A 26,420-nucleotide genomic window follows, 5' to 3' on the forward strand; every position below is an offset into this window, starting at 1 on the left:
TCTGTGGCTCCGCGTCCGTCGTTGGCGTCGTGCGCCGGAATGACGTCATCGGAGTACTTAGACGCCGCCTTCGCGCGCTGACGTCAGTTCTTCTTTTTTCCGCGCCAGTAAGCGCCGATCCGGGAAGTGCTTACCCCTAGTCACTTTTTGACTAACTTTTTGACCTTTTTTGGTTACTCGATTCGACATCTGGTGCCGGTAGGATGCCTGGCATTCAAGCATTGTGACGCCTGTCACCGACTGATGTCGGTAACGGATCACCATCGCTGGTGCCTGTACTGCCTGGGGGCCGACCATGACGCGGAGTCGTGCCCCGGCTGTCAGGCCTTGACGTCGAAGGCTAGGCGGGAGCGGTCCCGTAAGCTACTCGAGCTTCCACACTCGGCTGCGCGTCGCTCTCGGTCCCGGTCCAGGAGGAGGTCCAAGGACCGATCGCGGAGCCGCAGCCATCGACATCGCTCGTCGGGATCTTCGGGTAAGTCCCGTCACTCCAAACACACTAAGAAGTCCAAGCGGCGTCCTCGCTCTTCGGACTCCCCTCGCCGGTCGCGCGACCCGGCCGAGGGTCTGGGTGGTTCCACCCCCGCGGCTCCGTCGGAGCCGCAGGAGCCGCGCTCGTCCCCATACCCTCCGGTCCCTGGGACTGACGCGACTCCGGCGGAGGTCAGTGCCTTCCTCTCGGCCATGAGGAACCTGGCTCTGCCGTCGACACCTGCCGGCGTGCCTTCGGGCCCCGCAGGGTTGACTGGGCGGCCTCGCGTGCCGGCGGCTCCGGCCCCGGCGCCGTCGAGGGCTCCGGCCCCGACGCCGCAGGTCCCCGAGAGATCCAGGCCTGGATCTCTGCCGGCGCCGGTCGACCTCACGACGCCTCCTCCGCCGGTGCCGACACCGGTTCCGCCCCCGACCCCGCTCGGCGTCGAGCCTCAGTTTCGCCCTATTCCGGACCCGGCGCCGGTACGGCGCAGTCCGATGCCGTTACCGGCGCCGATGGGTGACCGCTTCATCCACCGTCCGGCTCCGATCATTCCTCCTGTCTACCAGGAATCGGATGATGAGGGCGACTGGGAGGGGTCTCAGGACCCTCTGGCCGAACAGGCCCAATTGTCTCAGGACTGGGCAGAGGAATTGGGGGACGCCAGCGGTTTGGATACCTCTCCAGACGCTGGATTCATCTCTCCTCCGACTGTGGCCTCGGAGGACGGTGCAGCCTTTTCTGTGGTGCTGCGCAAGGCGGCCGAAGCCATGGGGCTCGAGTTGCCTGCTGTGGCTGTGAGGACTAACGTCCTCACCGAGGTCCATCAACCGACAGCAAGCTCCACTGAGCCTCTGCTGCAGTTTAATGAGGCCCTCGTTGACGTTCTCCAGGGCACTTGGTCCAAGCCCTCCACAGTCCCTCCTGTGGACAGGAACGTTGCCCGGCGCCACTGCCCTGCTCTGGGCGACCCCACATTCCTCTCCCACCACCCCACCCCCGAGAGCCTGGTTATCCAGGCCTCTACCTCCCAATCCTCCTTCCCGTCCGCTCCTCCAGATAGGGAATCCAAGAGGTTGGAGTAGTTTGGCAAGAAACTGTTCTCGTCCCTGAGTTTGGGACTGCGGTCTTTAAATACTGCTTGCCTTTTGGACGGTTACTCCCACTCGCTGTGGGATGTGGTGGAGGACGTGCTGCCCTGGTGCCCGGAGGAGGCCCGGGAGCGACTCACCCAAGCACTTGCTAACGGGCGAGATGCAGCGCGGCACGCCATTAGATGTGGACTAGACACCACGGACTCGCTGGGTCGGGCGATTTCCACCACGGTGGAGCTTCGGCGTCACGCCTGGCTGAGGTCCACGTCGGTTTCAGGGGATGTCCAAAGCTCCCTCATGGACATGCCCTTCGATGGCACTCGCCTTTTTGGCGAGAAGGCGGACAGTGCGCTGGCCCGGTTCAAGGACTCCCGGGCCACGGGCAAGTCCTTGGGTCTTACGGCCCCGTGGCCGCAAACTTCTGCTTTTCGCCCCTTTCGTGGCCAAGGAAGGGGCGCCTCCTCACGTCCGCCCAGCCACCGGCCGCAGAACCAACCTGCACGCGGTCGCGGACGTGGTTTCCGCCGAGGCGGTTCTAGAGGACAGCGTGCCGGTCAGTCCACATCCACCCCAGCAGCATCCGCCTCAAAGCCCTCCTAGTCCGAGCTTTCAGGCCCATTCAACGCCAGTGGGGGGCAGAGTTCGCCATCACCTGCTCCACTGGCGCTCCATCACTTCGGACAGGTGGGTGCTGCAAATCGTCCGAAGGGGCTACTCCCTCCCCTTCGAGACGACCCCTCCAGCCATGCCACTGCAGAACCACCGTATGTCGGGGGATCATTTGCATCTTCTCTGGGAGGAGGTTTCGGCCCTCTTGGCCAAAGAGGCCGTCGAGCGCGTTCCTGGTCCAGAAGTAGGTCGTGGTTGCTATTCCCACTACTTTCTGGTTCCCAGGAAGGGCAAAGGGGGCCTACGCCCGATCTTGGATCTCAGAAGCGTGAACGCCTTCCTCCGGAAGGAACGGTTCAAGATGCTCACTTTGGCTCAGGTTCTTGCTGCCCTAGATCCTGGAGACTGGATGGTAGCGTTGGACTTGCAGGACGCTTATTTCCACATCCCCGTCCTGCCGGCCCACCGGCGTTACCTGCGGTTCACGGTGGGTCGGGAGCACTTTCAGTTCGCCGTGCTCCCCTTCGGCCTCACCAGTGCCCCTCGGGTGTTCACGAAAGTGATGGTGGTGGTCGCAGCTCATCTGTGCAGATCAGGGGTCCCAGTCTTCCCCTATCTCGACGACTGGCTGTTGAAGCGGGCTCGCCCCAGCAAGTCGTCTCCCACCTCCAGACTACGGCAGACCTCCTGCATTCGCTGGGGTTCTCCATCAATGTGCCGAAGTCGCACCTGAGTCCCTCCCAAAAGCTCCTTTTCATAGGGGCGGTTCTCGATTCGGCGCAGTTCCGGGTCTATCCGCCGGAACAGCGGGTCCTGGACATTCGAGCCCTGATTCCCATCTTCCGGTCTTTGTCCTGGATTTCGGTCAGGTTGGTGCTGCGGCTTCTGGGGCTGATGGCCTCCTGCATCCTGTTAGTACCTCACGCCAGATGGCGGATGCGGGCTCTGCAGTGGGACCTGAAGTTTCAGTGGGCCCAGCATCAAGGCAACCTGTCCGACCACGTCTTGATCTCGGAGGGCACTGCGAAACAGCTGCAGTGGTGGCTCACGAATCGCGATTGGGTCAGCGGCAGATCCCTCTCCCTTCCCCAACCGGAGCACGTGGTAGTGACGGATAGGTCCCTCCTGGGATGGGGGCGCCATATGGGAGAGGCGGAGATCAGAGGACTCTGGTCTCCGGCGGAGACTCGGCTCCATATCAATCTTTTGGAGCTGAGGGCGATCCGACTTGCACTGAAAGCCTTCCTTCCCTCTGTCCGGGGAAGTGTCGTGCAGGTGTTCACAGACAACACCACCGCCATGTGGTATTGCAACAAACAGGGCGGGGTGGGGTCGTGGATCCTTTGTCAGGAGGCCCTGCGCCTCTGGACATGGCTGGAACACCAGGGCATCACCCTAGTGGTTCAACATCTGGCGGGCTCTCTGAACGCCAGAGCGGACGAACTCAGCCGCCGGTGCATGATGGATCACGAATGTCGTCTGAACTCGGACGTGGCGCAAGGTCTCTTTCTGCAGTGGGGAGAGCCTTGGTTAGGTCTATTCGCCACCGAAGAGAACGCGCAATGTCAGCAGTTCTGCGCGTTGAAATTTCCAAGGCGGCACTCGCTCGGAGACGCTTTTCGTCGCGAGTGGAGTTGCGGTCTGTTGTACGCCTTTCCGCCTTTACCACTTCTGCCCAGAGTGCTGACGAAGATCAGGCGCGACCGGGCCCAAGTCATCTTGGTGGCTCCGGATTGGGCACGAAGGTACCTGTATCCCGAGCTACTCAGTATGTCCATCGATCCCCCGATACGACTGCCTCTTCAGGAGGATCTTCTGTCGCAGCAGCAGGGGACGGTCCTCCACCCGAACCTGTCCAGCCTCCACCTACATGCGTGGAGATTGAGCGGCGGCAGTTGATGCCATTTGACTTGCCTCCTGAAGTCTGTGATGTCATTCTGGCAGCCAGACGTCCCTCCACAAAGACGGTATACGCCTGCCGGTGGAACAAATTTGTGGCATCCCCTTTCTGCCCCTCTTTCTGAGGTTCTCCTCTTTCTTCTTTCTTTGGCCCAGCAGGGCTCTGCTCTGGGCACCTTGAAAGGTTATCTTGCTGCTATCTCCGCCTTCCTTCGGCTTCCTGATCAGCCTTCTCTTTTCAAGCCCCCTGTTGTTTCACGCTTTCTCAAGGGCATTACTCATATGTACCCTCCTGTTCCTTTCGTAATGCCTCAGTGGGACTTGAACCTTGTTCTCACTTTTCTGATGTGCGCTCCCTTTGAGCCCCTTCATAACTGTCCCATCCGTCTTTTGACTTTGAAAACTGCTTTCTTGGTTGCAATCACCTCCGCTTGGCGGGTGGGTGAACTCCAGGCTTTGTCATCCAAGCCTCCCTTCCTTTCAGTTCATCCGGACAAAGTTGTCCTCCGGACACGTCCTTCTTTCCTGCCTAAAGTGGTGACTCCCTTTCACATCCGGCAATCTGTCACGCTGCCCACCTTCTCTCCGCCTCCGCATCCTTCAAAAGATGAAGAGAGGCTCCACCGTCTGGACCCGAAACCTGCGCTATCCTTTTATTTGGACCGCACAAGACAGTTCCGGGTGGACGACCAACTTTTTGTTGGATACGTAGGGGCTAAGAAGGGTAAAGCTGTACACAAGTGGACCATCTCTCGGTGGGTCGTGTTGTGTATTAAGACCTGCTATTCTTTGGCGAAAAAGGTTCCTCCTGTTGGGCTACGGGCCCATTCTACTCGGGCCACATCGGCCCCGACTGCACTGGGACGGGGAGTCCCCTTGCAAGACATCTGTCAGGCGGCGACGTGGGCTTCACTGCACACGTTTGCGAGACATTACTGCCTGGACAGCCAAGTCCGGAGGGATGGCCGCTTTGGCCGTTCTGTTCTCCAGGACTTTCTGGTGTGATCTTGGTTCGGAGACCCACCACCGGGGTTGGTATTGCTGGGGTATCTATTCTAAGGTGAGGAATCTAACTAACGTGTTTCTTTCAGATGAACAAGTTACTTACCTTCGGTAACGATGTATCTGTAAGAAACATTAGTTAGTTAGATTCCTCACCGACCCACCCAGCCTCCCCGTTCTGCGAACCGACATCTAGGGTTAAGGTTCTCCTTTTCAGGGCCCTAGATTTTTTAGCACCAGTGTCGGTCTCTTGCATGGCTCAGCGTCCCTGGCGCGGAAAGCTATGTACAAGAACTGACGTCAGCGCGCGAGGGCGGCGTCTAAGTACTCCGACATCATTCCGGCGCACGACGCCAACGACGGACGCGGAGCCGCAGACGACGCCTAGCGACGCGCAAGGGGTATTGCTACAAAAATCTTTCCGGATCCAGCCTGACGCCTGGGGATATTCTAAGGTGAGGAATCTAACTAACTAATGTTTCTTACAGATACATCGTTACCGAAGGTAAGTAACTTGTTCTTTTAGGAATCTGGTGAGTGTAAGAATTCATAATGTTACTCCACTTTTGGAATTTTGCCAAAGGTCTTAACAGCACTGCAAACCAAGCTTTCCGTAGATTTTTTAGCAGGGGCTCCAGAATGTATGAGACTGTGATGCACATGTGAGGTTGCACCCGCAGAAGTTGCAAGGTGATCGATGAGGGGGAGATGAGTGTCAGTTAGGTGTGAACCCTGTTGCTGATCATAGGTGTTCGGCTTCACGATCGGGCCAGGACATACAGCGGGCCCATGAATAACGCAAGCCTAGAGCAGTCTCTAAGCAGCAGCCAGGCCTGGGGAAGGCATTTGCTGCACTCAATCCAGCACCAGACGGAGATTTGCTGAGATGAATAGGGAGGACGAGACCTTGCACCCTCTCCCTGGTCCACATGCTTGGATGTCTGAGGTTTCCGGCGGGCATGGGGGCTGTACCTCATTGCTTTGGAGTAAGCCTCCCACTGGTCCCACCAGTGCATATAACTGGAAACTAAGTATAGTATAACTAGTGTGTGGTCTCTTAGAGGGAGTTAGCATACGACCATTTGAAAAGACCAAGTCTGAGACTAGAATGAGAACATAACAGTTGTATTGACACATAACATCTGCGTCCCTGCCTGATACCATATGAGACCTGTCCCACTAAATTAATAAATAATCTGCACAGTCAAACAAACTGCACAAGTATGCATTGCGGAGTGGCACACATGGTGAAAGTATGGAAATGGGAAATGGAGCACTGCATGAAGACTCTATTGAACATGATCCCTCACTCAGAGAACTGGTAAAGGCAGTTAAAGAGGCTAGATTGGTTCTTGAATACAATTTGATACCATGGCTCTCAGCATTACCCTCATTCTATGGATTTTAAAAAGATACTTGCCAGAGTGGACTTAGGGGAATGTACCCTGGAAGATAAGACAAAAGCTATCAAACATCTCAAAATGAAAATCTACCAGCCCATGCAGACTACTCAGTGCTTACACGCTAGGGCAGAAGATGCAGAATGGAGGTTCCGGCACAACAACATATGCTTGGTGGGCTTCCCATGAGGGTCTTATCTGTACAATGACAAACTCTGTGCAGTATCCACTCACTTCGTAGTCAACAGAGCACATCGGGTTCCAGCAGTGCAGCCAAAACATGGTGGCTGCTTTTGCCAGAAACCTCTCTCTGTTCTGAAGTACCAAATCCAAAAACCTCAGCCTAAAGGTGACTGGGGGAATGGGGATAAATAGTGATACCTCTATTAAAGACTCCCTCCAATCTAGCTTATTACGAGGCCTGAACAATGATAAGAGAGACCATGACACCTCAGAAGTGGGATAATCCCTTGAGGATCCCTTGGCCATAACCGGATCAAGAGGTAACTAAAGACTTCCAAAATACAGTCCTTCCCTACCCCCTAGAACAACATACTAACAGTAAAGTTGAATTCTCAACAGGACCTCCTGGAAATGAGAAAGTAGATCCCTCATCTCAGGGGTCAGGTCAATGATCTGACAAAGGCTATGGATAAGCAAGTTAGTCACTGCAACCACCTGCAAAATCGACTGCTCAACCGTGAAGACCAGCATATTTTGCTTCAAGTCAAACTCAAAGACTCTGAGAACCGCTACAGGGGGAACAACAAATGTCTCCAGGTCTCCCTAGTGACATTCCACAGGAAGATTTGAAGCGCTATGTACAAAGCCTCTTTGAGGCACTACTAGAGACCCCAGGAAGGGCCCTGTTAAGCTGAACATGGCACTTTGGACACACTCTAGGTATGGTCAGAACAAGACATCCTAACCAGAGTCCACTTCTACTAAGTTAAAGAAACCATCATGAACAAGGCCAGATCTGTGGGCCCATTTTGTTCAACATGAACTCTATACAGGTCTTCTAGGATCCATCCCCGATCATCCTACTGAAGCAACACTCTTTTATGCCAGTGACTGAGTGTGTGCTTTCAAAGGACATTAAATATAATTGGGGGCACCCCTTTAAGATCAACTTTGACTGGGAAGACAAGCAAAACACTCTTTTTCACTTGATGAAACCTTGTACTAGTAGGACTCCAGGAGACTGATGGCAATCCCTTCCCCCCACCCTCTCCTTCAAGATGCTGAGATGGTCTTGGCAGATCATCAGCAACAAACTAAAAAGGTTGAAATGAAAAAGAGACAAGCTCTTGGTAGAAGACAGTGAGTATTATCACACCAACTCTCTTCCATCTAGTCAGGAAGGGACTAAAGGCTTTCAGTAACACCTTGTTCAAGCAATGAACTTTGATTAGGCTTCACTAATAATCTCTCATTTGCACTTGAGGGACCTAGCAAGAGCAGGGTGATCTGGAATTAGAAAATCGGTCATATACACTCCTTATCATATATGATGGTTACAATTTGTGTTCTCCCTTGACATTCACTCAAGGCTGTGGCTCTCCAGTTGGCACACTAATACTTGTTTTGGTTTTGATACATTCCCTAATCACCGCTACAGCAACTTAGTCCCACTATCGGGTTCTTCCTGTTCTAATGCTGCACCCAAGCACACTTGGACTAGGACTATCCGATAAAGACTTCTAGCCGCAGGTTCCCTACCTTAGAATAATCCCCAGGCATCAGACTGGATCCCAAAATTGTTGAGCAGAACCCCTGAGTGCCGATAGGTGGCGTCATTTGGGATCCACGTCGGTGTCATCGGTGTCATCCTCGTCGGAAGTGACGTACGTGGTGCCTATTTAGGTACCACCCCAGGGTGCTGCTGTAAGTTCTTTTCTTTCTGTGGCAGTCAGCACAGATCCATGAAAAGCTACTTCCAGTCAATTTTTGTCTGACCTTTTTCTCAACTTTTGTCAAATACTTTTTTGAGGAATTCTCCTGGCATGCTAGGGATGTCCCACTGGAGTCAAGCTATGCTGGCTGATGAGGGGTGAAACCCCGAAACCGATCCTAGGATGCTTGTTTCCAGTCCAGGGAGGACCTGGCCTGGCAGTTCGGGCTGGACTGTTCCCATTGGGCGCAGGTCAAGACTGATTTGCATATGGCTGGGTTTCAAACTGGAATGGCATGATGAGCAAAGAAACAATGGATTTAGTCCCAGATCTCTGTACTGGGGTGAATGTATGACATTGTTCTGCATTCAGTCCATCAATTGTTCTTTTTGCATTTGTCACCTCGAGTGGGACGGGATGCCCAGACGTGGGTCCCGTGCTCTCCATGCCACGGTAGTCAAGCTATCCTGGCTGATGAGGGGTGAAACCCCGAAACAGTTCCTAGGATGCTTGTTTCCAGTCCAGGGAGGACCTGGCCTAGCAGTTCGGGATGGACTGTTCACATAGAGCACAGGGTCAAGACTGATTTGCATATGGCTGGGTTTCAAACTGGAATGGCATGGTGAGCAAAACAATGATGGATTTAGACCCAGATCTCTGTACTGGGGTGAATGTAAGACATTGTACTGCATTCTGTCCATCAATTGTTCTTTTTGCATTTGTCACCTAGGGTCGGGACGGGGATGCCCAGATGTGGGTCCCATGCTCTTTATGCCACTGGAGTCAAGCTATCCTGACTGATGAGAGGTTAAACCCCGAAACCGGTCCTAGGATGCTTGTTTGCAATCCAGGAAGGACCTGGCCTGGCAGTTCGGGCTGGACTGTTCCCATTGGGCGCAGGGTCAAGACTGATTTGCATATGGCTGGGTTTCAAACTGGAATGGCATGGTGAGCAAAAAAATGATGGGTTTAGGCCCAGATCTCTGTACTGGGGTGAATGTATGACATTGTTCCGCATTCTGTCCATCAATTGTTCTTTTTTGGAAATGCTAAGGATGTCCCCTAAGACATCAGCAGGTTTCAAGCCATGTGGTGCCTATCCAGGAAGTTGTCTGTGACAGACCTGCACTTGGTTTGTCTTTGGTGTTGGCAGCAGGACCACAACCCCAGGACCTGTGAGGACTTTTGCGCTATGCACCTGATGGAGCTGAGGGAGCACTCCCTCAAGCTCCTCACCGCCTATTGTCAGATGGCTTCACAACGCTCCTAGTTCCGGTCCTGTGGAAGGTCCCAGGACATTGGTCATCCAGGTTGTAGTCGTCTGGTAAGGCCCACCACAAAAAGTAGTCTAAGAAGTTGAAGAGGTATTCAACTTCTTCACGCCTATTCAAGTCCTCGGACGAGTCGTGGGAGCATTGGCATTCTAAGCCTTGCTCATCAGTGAAGCCTGCAGGTCCACTACTTGCCTCCTTGATTTTGCCAGAGCGACTCCCACCCATTTGAAATGGTTCTGCCATGCACCTAATTTTTGGGTGGCCTAACCCCTCTGTGGTGCCTTCGAGCCCCACAGGTGTGGGTGGGTCCCTCCCTGGATTCCCACTAGCAGGTTTGCCCTTGTTCGGGCCCCATGGATCTGGTGCTGAAGCCAGAGCAGTGCTGCCCTTGAGAACACGACCATCCTTGGTGCCTGCTTCAGTATCAATGCTCCTGGCGATATCCCAATCATTATAAGTGACATCTGACACAGAGCTGGATGGGCGTCATCCAACACCAGCGCCAACCAGGGCCATGGCCAACTTGGAGCTGGCACCATTTCTCAACAGGCCTGGACTGGATGACAAATGGAAGGGATCAGATGACCCTTATGGATCCCAGCATCCCCTAGATAACACAGTGGACACCTGGTAGGGAGAACCGGGGGAAGCCAGTGGATTGACCTTTTTCATCAGACACTGGCTGGCTTGGTCTATCCCCTTACCATGACTATGGAGGAGGGTACCTTATTTGCAATGGTGGTAAGGATGGTGGCTTAGGACTTGTGCCTTACGCTACCCTCTGTGGCAGTCAGGATGAACGTCTTGACGGAGGTGCTTCAGTCGGGAGTTGCCCCCACTGAACCCTTTCTGGCATTTAATGTAGCCCTTACAGATGTCCTGCTTGGGGCCGGGTCCAAACCCTGCACAAGTACTCCTGTTTCATCACCCAGCAAACCACCTTAGACAGCTTGGTGGTCCAAGCCTCCAATTTCCGAGACCACCCTGGCGTACTCCTTCACACTCCACTGGATTGGGTGTTCAAGAGGATGGACACCTTTGGAATGAGAATGCTCTCTTCTGCCAGCCTAGCACTGCAGTCGGTTAATGGTACATGCTTCTTGAGACCATACAAGTGAAACAAAGCTGCCTATGGTCTCGGAGGAGGCCAAGGCTATACTATGCCAGTCTATTGCTGATGATAAAGATGCAGCAAAGCTCACCATAAGGAGAGGACTGGACACAACAGACTCACTGAGCACAGCAAGAACATCATCAGTGGCCCTTAGACCGCATGCCTGGCTGAGAACCATTGGCTTCTTGGGAGATGTCCAAGCCACACTCATGGACATGACCTTTGATACCTCTGGCCTTTTTAGTTAGAAGGCGGACTCAGCTCAGTGATGGAGCACTTCAAGGATAGTGTAGCTACAACCAGGTACTGCGACCTATCCATAGTTGCTGGCTAACCCCAGTCTGCGTTCTGCCTCTTTTGTGACTACTGAATAGGCTCCCAACCGCCAATGCCACTCAGCATGTATTTATATGCTAATAACTACTAAACATATTTATAGCCAACAATTAAAACACCGCCTTCTGAGTAAAGTTGTACTTTCATGCCAGGTTTAGTGCAAATATGTACAGCCATTCAGTCTGTAGGTGTCAGATAAATTTCCTACAGCACTAAAATGGAAAATAACGTCTTTTTTTAACGAATCCCTTACATTCTTTTACAACTACACGGATCGTCACGAAAGTTGCATGCCAAAACCTAACCTGGTTGAGTTGGCAGAATGCCAAGCTTCATAGAAATCTGTAAAGATGGTCAAAGGTTTTAGGCAATTCAAAAAATACCTGTTGTATTGAAAACCTACCACATCCAACCTCGTCTACCAATCCTCTCGATTTTTGGTGTCACCAATATGCCACATATATTCTCTACTAGCTTTGTGTTTAATAAAGACCTGTAGTATAAGTGTCTATGTTCATGTTTATGTGCCCTGGCTTGGGGGTAGGCTGAATGGAGCTCACCAATGACCGACTAAGTCCCTAAATGGGTATTCGTGCTGCTGCAGTCTGAGGGATGGGCCATATGACATCAGTCCATTTCCCCTGCACTGCAGGCTGCATGGTATTTTATTGTTTGTCCAGGTGTGATTAAAATTCTTGGCATGCATCAATGATGTGAAGGTGCATTGTGATGTGAGTTTTGATGCGTTTGTGTGATGGTGAGGGTGGGTGCAATGCTATCATTGTGTGCTCTGATCTCCTTATTTGAGTATGTATGCATTGGTGTGGTGATATGATGGTCTGTGTGCGTTTTGGAGTATGCGTATGCTGGTGGCTGTGACAATGTTTGTGGTGTATGGGAATGTGACTAAGGTCGTACTGTAAATTTTAAGGTCAATATTAAATGGAAGTGATGTAGGGCCATCCAGCAGTTAGGCCATTATTTAGTAGGAAATGAGATAAAGAGGAAGGTTCAGTCATAAATTAAAGGAAAAAAATGACAAACATGGTTTCAAGCTAAAACACAAAAGGAGGGTGGAGAATAAAATGAAGAAGTAAGGCGAGAGGGGGAGGGCATGATGGTGAAAAAGAGAGAAAATGTAAGAGAATTATAGGGTGCAGGAAGAGATATAGAGAGGGGACCCGAGACGAAAAGACCAATTGAGCAATTAAGGGAAACAGGGGAAGACAAAAGAGGGATATACAGGAAAGGAAAATGCTCAAGACGGGATCGGAAACAAAGATACAACGAGGAGATCATAAGCATGGAGAGAGAGAGAAGAACAGATGGTTTTTCATAGAAGAACAATTGATGGAAAGGAAGGTAAAGATACAGTTTTGTGGAAGGGGAGTAAACATGGGAGAATAGGGTAAAGGGGTAGTGTTATGAGAGCACAAGTTACAGATGTATGAGCAGAGGGTCTGTGGGCTAGAAGCTGGAGAAATGATTTGGTCTGTATCTCCCTGCTTATTCACAGTTTTTTGCATATGTTCACTCTCATTTACAGATACAGCTTTTCTCAGTTTTAATATGTCACACGAAGAAATGTTTTATGCAAGAAAATGCCATTTTTTTCTTACGGATATCATCTTGGATTCCATGAGAAATAAGGATCCTAAACGAATAACAGCAAAAGTGGTATACCTTGTCAATAAACTTTGGGTAAGTACTTTGATATACACCTTGAAACATCTACAAACACTTGTCTGCCTTCATAGTCGATACAAACTGATAGTAGATCACAGAGCACTGACATTCTTTTACAAGATTCAGTGTACTCTGTTTTTGTAGTACCATGCAATTAGAAAACCTGTATTTTCTGTATCCTTGGCCTAAAGACAGCTTTAGCTGTCTTGCCAGCCTCATGTTTTCCAAACAATATTATACAAAAATACATATATATAAAGGGGCTTCCAATCAACACTCTTTCACCATTGGTCTGTTGACATGACACTCATATTAAAGTCTTGCCCACCCCAGCAGAAGCTGCAGAGCATCAGATTAGGCCATTCCAGCCATTGGATGCTTATTCACCCAAGCACATGTATCTATACACCTAAAAAATAGATCCCCAAAAATTGAAATTGTTAGACACTTGCACTTTCCAATGACTGATAGTCTATATTTTAGTACGGTTTTGGTGTAGCACTCTGGGCCAAACCTCTTACCAGTTGTCCTCTGGTAGACCTTTTCTTTGCAAACTAAGAGGTGAAGGCGAGTTAGCATTAAATCAATCAATTTAAATTAACAGTACAGCTCATTTGGCTACCAAATAAGGACCAGGAATTAGTGACTATAGATATAAAGGTTTATTACAAGTTAGCAGTCAAGATAAGAGAACAAATCTCAGCACCATGCTGTAAACGTACAAAAAAAACAATCTGGAAACCCATCCTCCCAAAGAAGTTTAGGCGTAACATTATAAAACAAACAAGTAGTTCAGTCACAGTAATACAAAAGATCAACAGTAAGATTTGAAGCTCAGAGAAAGTTTTCTGTTTCTCTCGTCTATACATGAGTAAAATTTATAATCATCTAAATTAAATCTAAGCGAAGAAGGATGGTTTTGGAACCTAAAGAATCTAAAAAATCAGGGAAATATGAAAAATGGGGAAAATGCAGAAAAATGCAAGCAGTAAAAGAAGGTATCAGCATCTCAGAAGCCCAGTCTTCCTGGGATAGGGGAACGAGTGTTAGCCTCAGCTACACTCAGCAAAAGTCAAAGAAAATAAGTATAGAGGTCTAAACCTCTCAAATTCCAAAATAAAGTAGCTGTAATTCAGTCAGGGTGAACTCCAGTTATTTGAATCCGAATATCACAGGTAACACCCCTCTCTCCACATCATCAGGGACTCCATTGACAATTAGGAACCTTTGCAACATAATAAATGGGCACTTTCAGTTGACGCTCTGGCTCTCCATGTTCCTTCCCTATGTCTTCTTCTCAGGCTCTTTCTGTATCACAAGTACAATGTTGTAACTAACAAACCATGTGAACGTGCCTGCAAGGAAAAAGTTTTGCAAACAGAAATAGAAAACAGTATTTTATGCAGAATGAAAAATAGGCCTAGTCAGGACAACTTAAAGTATTAAATCAATGGTGCATATTTAATAGAAGTTGCAGCACGCCCCAAGCAGTAGCTGTTTGGGATGGTCCCAATGATGAAGCATGTCATCTAGGAGCAACCCTGGGTGAGGGAGGGGACTTAAGAAAAGAATTTTCTTTTCTATGGACAGGGGTCTTGTTCTTTCGCGCATTCAGCGGAATCCCCATTCCCTTGGTTAGGTTTTTTGGATCTGACATTTACAGATTTTTTGTGAACAACTGGTTTTATTCACCACCCTTTCATAGTCTTCAGCCACTAACACCAGATAGCTGAAGCAGCTATTATAAAATGTTATAATGGTAAGATCCCAACTACCTCGGCCTATACAGATCACAATATGAAAAATTGGAGAAACAATTAATACATTTTAGTAGAGGGAAATTAGTGTTGTTTGTTACTAGGGTTAATAACCCTCATTTAGCCCTTCCTGCTGTAGATGGCAGTGCCACTGTTTGATAAGATCGATAGCCATCCAAGAAAATTAGCACCACTATTTTAATTATCTTTCTTCTGAATTCCTCAAGGAACATCATATCATCATAGTATTTGCTTGTCTATTTTCTTGTTACATGTCTGCTCTCTTTTTCTTCAATCCCTTTTTCACTTGTGCATGTTTGTATCCCTAGATTACAAACAGAAATAATCCACAAAGAGCAATTATCAATAAAGGTTTTAAGATGCTTCCAAGAACTCGACTCCCTAAATTTCCAAACCATCTGCCTATAGCAGAAAATCTATTCCCTATTGCTTCCCATGCACCTGTTGCTTCTAACCCTTTCAACTCTCTCTTCCAGCCAGTAATGTTCCAAAATGTATTTCTTCAAGTCTGTAATTTTGTCTGGAATGTTAGTACAACATTGTTGAACTTTTAACATCTCACAGTTTCTACCCTCTTTCGCAAGAAGGACGTCTAATGCAAGTCTATTCCGCAAAACCATTAATCTGATAGCAACCATCTCAGTATTTATAACTAAAAATCCTCCAGCTATACTAGTGGACAAAATATCAACTACAGTGGAAAGCTTTCTAAGCTTATGCAAATTCATTATCACTTCCATAGATGGTATTATAGCACCAAAGATGTCTCCCAACAATTTAACTAGCACTGGCACCTCTCTTAGTTCTCAAATGTTCTTCCCCTTTTGAGTCATCAAGATGTCCCATATTATAGATTACTTTATTTTGGCAAAAATGCCTTCAGAAGTGCCACATACAACAGGTCAATAAAATCATTAATTTTAAGAACACATTCGTACAAGTAAAAGTTTGTAAAAATATAAATAATGACAATCGGAGCGACACTAGGATTAAAGAGATAAGAAATATATATATATATATATATATATATATATATATATATATATATATATATATATATTATCTACTGGCGGTCGCCAGTAGATAGTTATAGTTAGGCCCCTGTTTCCATAGGAAATCCGCAACATTCTATTTGGAATAACTTTGGCGCTGATCGATGAATCCTCGCGAAATTTTCAAAATAGGTGGGGCGCTACGCTCCGCTCCTACCCTGAAAGTCTCGGGGGGATTCGTCAAGCGGGGGCTGAGAAAAAAGGGGGGTCCCAAAACGCGTTTTTCCCATGCATTTTTCCATAGGACCTTTAGACACAGCTACAGCCCGAACGGCTGAACAGAGTTACTTGAAATTTGGCAGAGAGGTAGTCCTCAGGTCAAGGAAGTGCCTTTTGTAGGTCTGGTGTAAATCTGTTCAGTAGTTCCTGAGAAAATAGCATTTAAATCAATATATATATGTGGGCGGAGCCTAACCACACATCTCATCCTGAGATCTGATTGGCTGTCAGCACTTCATCCAAGAAGTGTTGGCAGCCATCTTGGGACCAATATACATGATAGCACCTCATTAAAAAGCATTGCAGTTAATAGAAGATTTTAAGACTTTAGTTACATTATAAATCATTTGTTGATGGTACCATACTCATTTTAGGAATTGTGGTATGTTCTAAGGTGATTTCACCATGTGAAAAAGCCTTCTGCTGGGATATCATGATTGAGAGAAAAATATTTTCTCATGCTTTTACCACAGAGGTTTGGAAGGTGATCTATAAGCTAAACTGAGAGCTTATTTTCTGTAAATTCACATTATCTTTCTCAGTCATGTGAGAATGAAGTCTGACATTCTCAGTAAAACATGTACATCCAACAAGGGCAGAGACTGTCAGTTGATTCCTTTGTGTTCTACTGCAGCTTTCCAGAGTGTTCCAAAGAACTACTAGAGCGCTAACCGTCCTACTTATGATAAATGTATGGCACACCTGAAGCCATCTTGCTTGGATTAAAGTGGTAACTCTTAAAACATTTAATTTAAAAAGGAACAAAATGAGGTGGTTCATTTTTCCATAAAAAGTATGATTAGTGCTGCATAAAGAAAAATTAGGGCACATTTTGAGTGACTTCTCAAATCCTGGCATGCAGACTGAAACATGCACTTTCAATACCAGCAGCAGTTTTCCCTGGTGAGCAGTAGCTTTACTACAGTGATCTAATGAGCAAAAAGAGTGCTAACATTCTGATTTTATGGCAAATGTGTGACACATTTGAATGCCTTCTTGATGGAATCAAAGTAAAAAACTGAAAGTATTTCCTACTGAGGAGACTGCAGTAAATGAGGAAATTAGGAAACTTCATAACAAATAAGTCTCCCAAGATGGCCACCAGAGACAAAAGAGCCCAAATGTAGCCCAAATATCACCCAGATGTAGCCCAAGTATAGCCCAATGACAGAATGTCCATAAAAACAACTAGAGCACTTACTGTCTTCATTATGACAAAAGTATGGCACACCTGAAGCCATCTTGATTGGAATAAACTGGTAACACTTAAAACATTTAATTTAAAAAGGAACACAATGAGGGGGTTCATTTTGCCATAGAAATTATGATTAATGCTGAAGAAAGAAAATGAGGGCACATTTTGAGTGACTTCTCAAATCCTCTTCTATTTCATTAAAAAATTCTGACATGCAGACTGAAACATGCACTTTTAATACCAGGAGCAGACTTCCATGGTGAGCAGTAGTTTTACTACAGTGATCTAATGAGCAACTAGAGTGCTAACATTCAGAATTCATGGCAAATGTGTGACATATCTGAATACCTTCATGATGGAATCAAAGTAAAAAACTGAAAGCATTTCCGACTGAGGAGACTGCAGTACATGAGGAAATTAGGAAACTTCATAACAAATAAATCTCCCAAGATGGCCACCGGAGACAAAAGAGCCCAAATGTAGCCCAAAATCACCCAGATATAGCCCAAATATAGCCCAATGACAGAAGTGTGCAAAACACTTATTATTTTGTGTTTTTGCAGTGTTATATAGTGCAGACTTGTCAGGTATTGGAGTGCTTTACATGAGCATTGGTTACATCACACAAGAACAAATTCATTTTGGTTGTAGACATGGGGAGACTAAGTGATTTGACCAGAATCACAGAATGTCGAGCTGAAGCAGAAACTTCAACCTGGTTCCCCAGTTGCAAAGTCTGCAGTTCTGGAAGTAACACCACATCCTCTCCCCTAAGTGCAACATTTAATCAAGTTGTCAACTAGATAAAAAAACATAAAGATAACAAATAATTTAAAAGTGCTTTGTCGCTATTTGAAAACTCAGAAAATATGTCCTTATTTTAGTCTTTTAGAGCACTAACCATAATTTTGATGCCAATAAGACCCTCTCATATATGTAATTTCTAAAGGAATGCTCTAGGTATTACAGTTTTGATTACATCAAGATGATGTCAGGCGCTCCACACTTTTGTAATAAATATAGAATGTTAGCAATCTAGTTGTTCATTAGGATACTGTTGAGAGGCAGAGGCCAGGGGCACGGACTCTGAAAATTGAAGGCAGGTAGGAGGGTGCAAAGGCAACAATTTAACCACACTGAGCAGGCAGGAAGGGCCGTGGAAGCACAACAGACTATGGAGGGCAGTGGAAAGGGGGGCAGGGGCAACAAACTAACAATACAGGACTTGCAAGAGAGGCTGTTGGAGGGAAGATCTATTACGGGTCAAGGAAGCTAGGGGCGGTCCCCAGAGCCCCGGGAGCCACCACAGAACTGAGCAGGAGAGTGAGTCAGGGACAAAAGGGGCACCTTAATTTGAGCCGGGGTGCCTAGGAACGCTTGCTCCAAAAATGAAGAAAACAGACATATGAGACATGGAATTGGAGGCAGAATACAATGGCAGTTTAATGAGAAGATGCAACTTCAAAGAAACCGCAGAATAGAGACCTAAAGTACAAAATACAGAATCCAGATAATCATACAGCTGTCATGATATTCTCTGTATCTCAATTAATGGACTGACAGAGAGAGAGAGAAAACACATCTATAAATGCATCATGAGAAACAAGTTACACCAAGGAAAATGTTACCTAGGGACACTCACATTTACTCTTAGAGCAAGCATTCCTGCAATTACAATACAACATCTTTTAAATGCAAAAGTAAAGAGAACAATGGTTAAACATAACATGACATTTCATATAGGTAAAATAGAATAAGATACTTCAAGCAAAGCCGAGCAAGACATTTTAAGCAAAGGAAGACAAGAGCTCCCAGTTCTTGGGGAAAACCTGCACAGCCTGTTAACCTACATACAGACGGCGAGGTTGTCCGTCGATATCTGTGGGTGCTCCCTTTTTATATCATTTTGTGGGCTCCTTTGCACGCTACATCTACCTACGTATGCTACCCAAAAGCTTCGTCTGCAGATTTTACCAGACATTTCGTCATTTACCCACTTAATGCTGACAATGGACTGGGTGAAAAGGTCAGTCTCTCAGGCCAATCGCTTATCGTAAGTTCCATAGAGCAAGCAGAAAATAATGGGTATTGTACAGGAATTGAATATATTCATGTATAAAATCTCCTCAGTTCTCCTAACTTGACGCTCTGCGGTTGCCACTTCCTTAAAAGCGGGAAACCTGCCCAGGAAGCAAGTACCAGTCCAGGATGCAGCCTACTGTATGTCGACAGCTTCAGGGGGATGTTGAACTTTGATACCGAGCACGGAGCACTCGGGTAGGGTGGGGGCTACTAGTTTGGAGCAGAAGGCCTCGCAGACATGCCTTCAGACTGCTATACACTAAAATTGCAGAGCTATGGTCAATTTAACAAAGAGGCCTACATATTGAACAGAAGGGCCTACACAGGGGTTTTATGCTGGCTGAGTGGTAAGGATGTCTCAGGATAATTATATAGCAACACAGGACCCGCTGGTCAATTTAATACGGCCTACAAATGCGGCTGGCAGGGCAAGGACAAGGGTCTCATACTTCAGGTGTGGACAGAACGGGCCAGGGGCCCCCTGTGATACAAAATCTACCCTCCTTCAAGGCTGTGGCAATGTAATAGACCATTGTGGGCAGAAGGAAGAGGCAATGGTAGTACAACCATACATGCCAACAGACCCGATTCAGCCAGGAAACGTCCAATGTTTTTAAGCTCAAATGGGCTTTATTTGATCTGTCTCCTGTCTACAATATCCTCCTTTTCAATGTAACTCAAAGGGGAAAATCAATACCCCAGTTTTTTTTCAAAATCTCCCTCTTACCAAGTTCAAAATGTTCGCAAGTATGGTACATTGGATCATGGAAGGAAATGGGATAGGGACATGGACTTGGATAACAGAGGACAGGAGAGACATGGAGAGGTGCACCAAACTGACCCTGCAGGGCAGGCATCAGGGTTTGCAGCAGCACAATACACCACACAGGGCATGCAGGACGGGAGTGCAGCACAACAATCCATAGAAAGCAAGAGGGAGGGGACAGGACCATGCACATGGACAACAGAGAACAGAGGGGCAAGAGGCAATGGTAGCTAGCTGACCATAATGGACAGACAGGAGAGAAGGCTGCAGCATAACAGACCATAAAGGGCAGGAGGGACGGATCAGGGGCATTACAATGGAACAGACAAGCCAGGAGGGAGGGAGTAGGGGTCTGCACATGTAAACAGAGGGCTGGGGGCAAGGGGGCAGGGCAGGAGCAGCAAGATGGCCATGGAGGTCAGGCAGGATGGGCACTAGAAGCAAGACACAACATGAAGAGCAACAGTGAGACTGTGATGGCATACACACAGACCATGGAGGGAAGGTGGGAGGGGGTCAGGGGCAGCTAACTGACCACACAGGGAAGGTGGGAGGGGCCATGGCAGCACAGAAGACCATGCATGGCAAGTGGGAGGGTTAGTGGCAGCACAATGGCTATGATGGGCAAGAAGGAGGGTGCAGGGGCATGCACAAAGGACGATGGAGGATAGAAGGGAGGGTCAGGACCTGTGCACAGACAAGAAAGTTCAGGGGAAGGGGCCTCACAACAGACCACACGGGGCAGGCAGGAGGAGCAGTTGCAGCACAACAGACCAGGGAGGGCAGAAGGGTGTGGCAGTACAATGGACCATGTAGGACAGGAGGAAGAGGATAGAGGCATGGCATGTGGACAGGCAGGGTGGAGGTGGCAGGGACAGGTTACAGTCATCTGACAATGCTAGGCAGGTGGGAGGGGAGTGGCAGCTCAACAGAACACTCAGAGTAGATAGGAGTGGCAGGTCCATGGGACATGGTGGGCAAAAAGGATGGAGCAGGGGCATGCACAAAGACATCGGAGGGCAGGGGGAAGGAGAATAGGGGCAGCAAGCTAAGCACAGAGTTTAAGCAGGAGGTCAATGATGGGGCATAGAATTGGGCAATGGAGGGCAGGAGGAGTGGACTGGTACATCATACTAAATTGAGGGCAGTGGCAGCACATCAGACCATGCATGGCAGGAGGGAGGAGGCTAGTCCATGGATTCACACAACAGAGGATAGGGAGGAGGGGGATGGGGCAGCAAGCTAACTGTTCAGAGAAGGCGGGTATTAGAAACTTTATTGTTTTTAAAACATTTTGTCTGTGCAAACTACTTAAAATATGAACAAGTATGCAGCATAATCTCACTTTTATTCAGGAAGAAGAAGACGTTAGTGACTGTGACTCCGGGCTCACTTGGCAAAAACACCCCCTGACCCTCCACCCCCTATCGCAAAATGTAATGCCCGTGAAAAGGGTAGGTGAACACAGTGTTATATAGAACATAGTACTGAGAGCACGATTGAAAATGAAAACTAGATATAGTGTATGGTATAAACTATGCACCAAAAAGTGTGATATAAGATGAACCAGGCGTGAAAAATAATATGCAATACATTGTGCGCAATGACAGATTCATTGGAGAGCGCGAGATAGCACAGGCACTAGCGTGTGCTATGCGATATGCGCCTTGGAGTGTAATATGCACAGGGCAGTGTTGTGTAACCTAACTAGTCTCTAAAGTTGTAATATAAAATATGTGCTGGGGAGTGTAACGTTGCATATGCACTGTGACAAAGATATGGATCCCAAATTGTAATATGTATGGCATAGCACTGTGCGTTATAACATAGGCATCGAGGAAGGCACGTTAGATGGGGCAATATAACCCGTGCGAAGACAAGTGTGGCATGACATTTTCACGGGGTGGTGTTACAGTGCACATGGGCTAGAGAGTGTCATAGCATATGCACTAGCTAGTGGAATACAATACAGAGGTGTGTGGCACTCGGCAGGCAATGGTGGGTGTAACACAGCATTGGGCTCTGTCAGGAGCGCGCTGTGACTCGCAAGTGATGTTCGTCCCCTTTCCAGAGAGTAAAATAAAAAGTATTACACATCCGGCAGTGGATGTGTGTTTTATTAACTGTGAGGGGGGTTTCTTGCATAGTTTGTCGAATTTTTGTCGAATCCCCTTTGAATGGCTTGGTGTGCATGTGTATTAAATGTGCCCGTCAATAGCTACCCATGTTTGTATAAATAAACGACAAGGGTGTCTACCGGGATTAGGCACGGTAGAGCATCAGACATGTCAGAGCTTCACTAGTGGTGTAAATACATTCCACGTGGATTAATTGCATGCATAGTCGCCTTTTAATGAATATCACGCAAATCGTCATGGTGATAGGTACGTACGGTTTGTCCAGCATGTCCTAGGTGTGTCTATAAATATATATTTTTTAAAAATAATAAAAAACAGTGGCCGGCCCTGGGGATTGGGGTCAAAAAAATATAATTAGGAGACAGGCCCTGGGGGATGGGGTCATCAGGGCCAATAAATTAGAATAAGAAGGGGAACCACACAGCCCCCCTTCTTAAAAAAATAAAATAAATAAAAGACTGGCATCGTGCCGGAGGCCATGCCCCCTCCATGCAGCACTCTGCAAACGCGCCCCCAACAGGCATCTCCAGTATGCGCCAGGGAGCTGCGCTGCAGACAGGTGTTCTGAGGCCAAGCCCCTTTTTACACCTCTCTACAACGCAGCTCTGTGGCGCTTACTGGAGGTACCTAGTGGTCTAGTGTGACCCTAGGGACCCTTAGGATTCAAGGGGACTTAATCTCTCAACTTAGAACAGCCACAGGGCGGGTTTACACAGTGGTGAAGGGAGGGGACGGGGCCTGAGGTGACGTGTGCAAACACGCACCATGGCACGTTTTAAATTGGGGATATAATTTCCCTTCAATACTGAGGGCCCCTGGGGGCTAACTAGCCCACCAAGTGCTTCCAGTAAGCGCCACTGAGCTGCATTGCAGAGAGGTGGTCCAGGCCGTGCCACTTTTTACACCTCTCTGCAACGCAGCTCTGTGGCACTTACTGGAGGTACCTAGTGGGCTAGTTGGACCCTAGGGACCCTCAGGACTCAAATGAACTTAATCTCCCAACTAAAAACGGACACAGGGCGTGTTTACACAATGGTGAAAGGAGGGGATGGGGCCTGAGTTAACGTGTGCAAAAACGCCCTGTGGCCTGTTTTAAGAGGTAGTTTTAATCCCCATGCCCTATTATATACTAGGGGCTTATAGAGGAGGTAAGGCTAATCACAGGGGGACCCCAACGCATAATGTTCCCTAGTGTATGTAGGTGTTTTCACTGTATTCTAAGTGTCTTTTAACATAGCACTGGCTCTAGGACTGGTTAGTCAGACTCAGTTACCACCAGTATCCGTCTGAAAAAGTTGAGGGTACAGGATGATTTTGCAACAAGGCTTCTTTCTGCTCTTCTTTTTGTTCTTTCTGCACGTTATCCTTCTTCCTGCACTTATCTTCGTATTTGAGGACTTCTGTTGCTTCTTTCTGCACTTCTTTTGTTTCTTTCTGTGCATTTTTTCTTCTTTCTTCACATGTCCTATCTCTGTAGGCATAGTTAGAAATTAGCATTTAAAAAACCTTTGAAATTAACAGAAAAAACCATAGGTTTCAGGCACGTTATAGTTAGGAATTAGCATTTAAAAAACCTCAGAAATTCACTGAAAAAACCATAGGTTTCAGGGGTGTTATAGTTAGCTGGACTTTTCACTTGTACAAAACCATTGAAATTCCCCCGTTATAGTTAGTTCAGCTAACTATAACTCGCGCGCCCGCAATGCACTGCTGATGACGTCACATATTACATCACTCATGACATGGTCAGTGACATCACTCATGACATCACTGATGACATCTCAAATGACATCACTGATGACATCATCCTTGTGATAGAGTGGCAGACCTCCTCTCACCCTAATATAACCTTTGATACACACATTCAAAAATAGAGACTAAAATTTTCAAAACAATGGACATACCAATACCAGTTACAATAACCTCTTCAGTAATTCTAAGATCCACATACACATCCACTCATTCACCAACAGTCCAATACAGTCACTCATACATGTACTCACTCATCATATGTACTCATACACCTATACATCCTGTTACACAATGCCACTCATCCATAGTTACTCACACACATAGTCACTCATGCTAATAAAGAATCAAACATACATTTACTTGCATATACAGTTATACACACACCACCACACTTACTTCTACGGAAACTTACACATACTTAGTCTTTTAAACAATCACTTATAGAAACACATACTTATTCATACAGGAACTCTTTCAATCTCTCACTCTCACATATACTCACATATATACACCAATAGTCACATATACTAGTTTAAAACATATGTAGTTACTCATAAAGACACTATTGAGACAGTCATTCACTCACTAACACACCCATACACACACTCATCCACCCATACAGTCCTGCACACATACTGTGTTCAACACATACAAACAGTGAGTCACTCATTCATGCACCTATGCACTACGTAATACCCCCACCGAACCATGCAGACACTCAGACTGATACTCAAAAAACCAACTAATAACCTATATAGACACCCATGTGGCTACTCACCAACCCATGCAGCCACTTATACACAAAGTGAGAGACTGATACAGATATTTACATATTTAAACATTACTCACTAAGCCATGTATTCACTATGATACACTTGATCAGTCAGTTACACAATCAATTTTTCAAAAACAAATCATCCATTTAGACACTTATATACCCATTTATTCTTCCATCGACCTTGAGATATACATATATAAAACATATTTAATTTTCAGAATAACACATTCACTGGATGATGTCATCAGTGATGTCATCAGTGATGTCATTTGAGATGTCATCAGTGATGTCATGAGTGATGTCACTGACCATGTCATGAGTGATGTAATATGTGACGTCATCAGCAGTGCATTGCGGGCGCGCGAGTTATAGTTAGCTGAACTAACTATAACGGGGGAATTTCAATGGTTTTGTACAAGTGAAAAGTCCAGCTAACTATAACACCCCTGAAACCTATGGTTTTTTCAGTGAATATATATATATATATATATATATATATATATCCCAAACAGTTCGAAGTAACGTGCGCTCTCAGGAACAAAGAAGCCAACAGATGTAGCGGTACAACGGGTGTTTATTCACAACGCGTTTCGACTTTGCCAAGTCTTGATCACGTGAATGTTTGTGCTGCAGTGACAAATGAATAAATGGAGAAAGAAGGACGGACAGGGCTGTGAACACAAATGAGGGACCACCGTTAATAATATTGGGTCACCATGGCAGACATATTGGAATGGTCACAATGAAATAATAAACATTGACATAAAATGAAATGACAATGACTGCGTAAGTGAATCCAATGTAACTGACAAGAAATATGACAACAAAATGCATGGTGTCTTGCGCGATCTGTGGAAACGAAATATTGGCAAGTGCCTGTGACGTGACAGATGTAACAGGTGCTCATGAACAGGACCATGGTGTACACGAAGTAAGGTACCCAGTCCGTGTTTCAATGTCGAGAAAGTGTAAGCATGTTGCAAGAGAGCATGGACGTCACCCAAGTAGACAGAATGTCAGGACAAGTGTCCCTCAAGCCATGACCCAATGGCACGGCACAGAAAGAGATCGATGCAATACAAGAGAAATTGTATGTGTTACCCAAGTGGGGCTAACCGTGTTGATAGTCAGGAGGTGATCCAGAATTCTCACACGCCCATGTGTCCAGAACTAGTGATGACATCAGTGAAAGAAAGGGCCCCTTCCTCTCCTCCTAAAAGAAATGAACAAAATCAAATTTAGAAACAGACTTTAACAGTACTAGTACATGCGACCGCAATCCTCTGCTGATGCTAATACTGTATTTAGACACTTATTTGCCCATATCTTCTTCCATTAAATTTTAGCTATACATATATTACAAATATTTTTTTTTCATAAAGACACATATGTCATCAGCAGAGGATTACGGTCGCGTGAGTTATAGTTGCCTACAGTAACTATAACGGGGGAATTTCATTGGTTTTTTATCAGTAAAATGTCCAGCTAACTATAACATGTGTGAAACCTATGGTTTTTTCAGTGAATATATATATATATATATATATATATATATACATACATACATACAACATTAGGACAGCCCAATATCTCAATAGTAGTAGTTATACAATTGAAGCCCCCTTAGTTGTTGGTCACCAGCTTATAATGGTGTAAACCTTATATACTGCCTCTAGAGATAGACCAATTAGATACTATTTGCCACTCTGCTACATGTTGAGTGACCTCGCTGCCTTCTTGTCCTGATACCCTACATGTGGCCAAGGGACTTAGCAACTCCGCAAACTAATACAGCTCTTGTGTCTGATTTTACAATGCGGAGAGCTTCCCAAAAGTTCCTCGTGCCCAGTTGCTGGCAGATGGGCTTAATCCATTTCCA

At 46.8% G+C, this 26,420-nt stretch overlaps 1 protein-coding gene across 1 annotated transcript in view; it reads left to right on the plus strand.

Moving 5' to 3' along the window:
- KCTD19 (potassium channel tetramerization domain containing 19) overlaps positions 1 to 26,420 on the plus strand; it is a 1,216,368-nt gene that overhangs the window by 1,172,679 nt on the left and 17,269 nt on the right. The window contains exon 14 of the mRNA XM_085637050.1: positions 12,642 to 12,796. Within this exon, the coding sequence (XP_085493176.1) occupies positions 12,642 to 12,796 (155 nt within the window). The remainder of the gene's footprint in view (positions 1 to 12,641; positions 12,797 to 26,420) is intronic.

This window comes from Triturus cristatus, chromosome 12 (genome assembly GCF_964204655.1).
Source record: "Triturus cristatus chromosome 12, aTriCri1.1, whole genome shotgun sequence".
Lineage (NCBI taxonomy): Eukaryota > Metazoa > Chordata > Amphibia > Caudata > Salamandridae > Triturus > Triturus cristatus.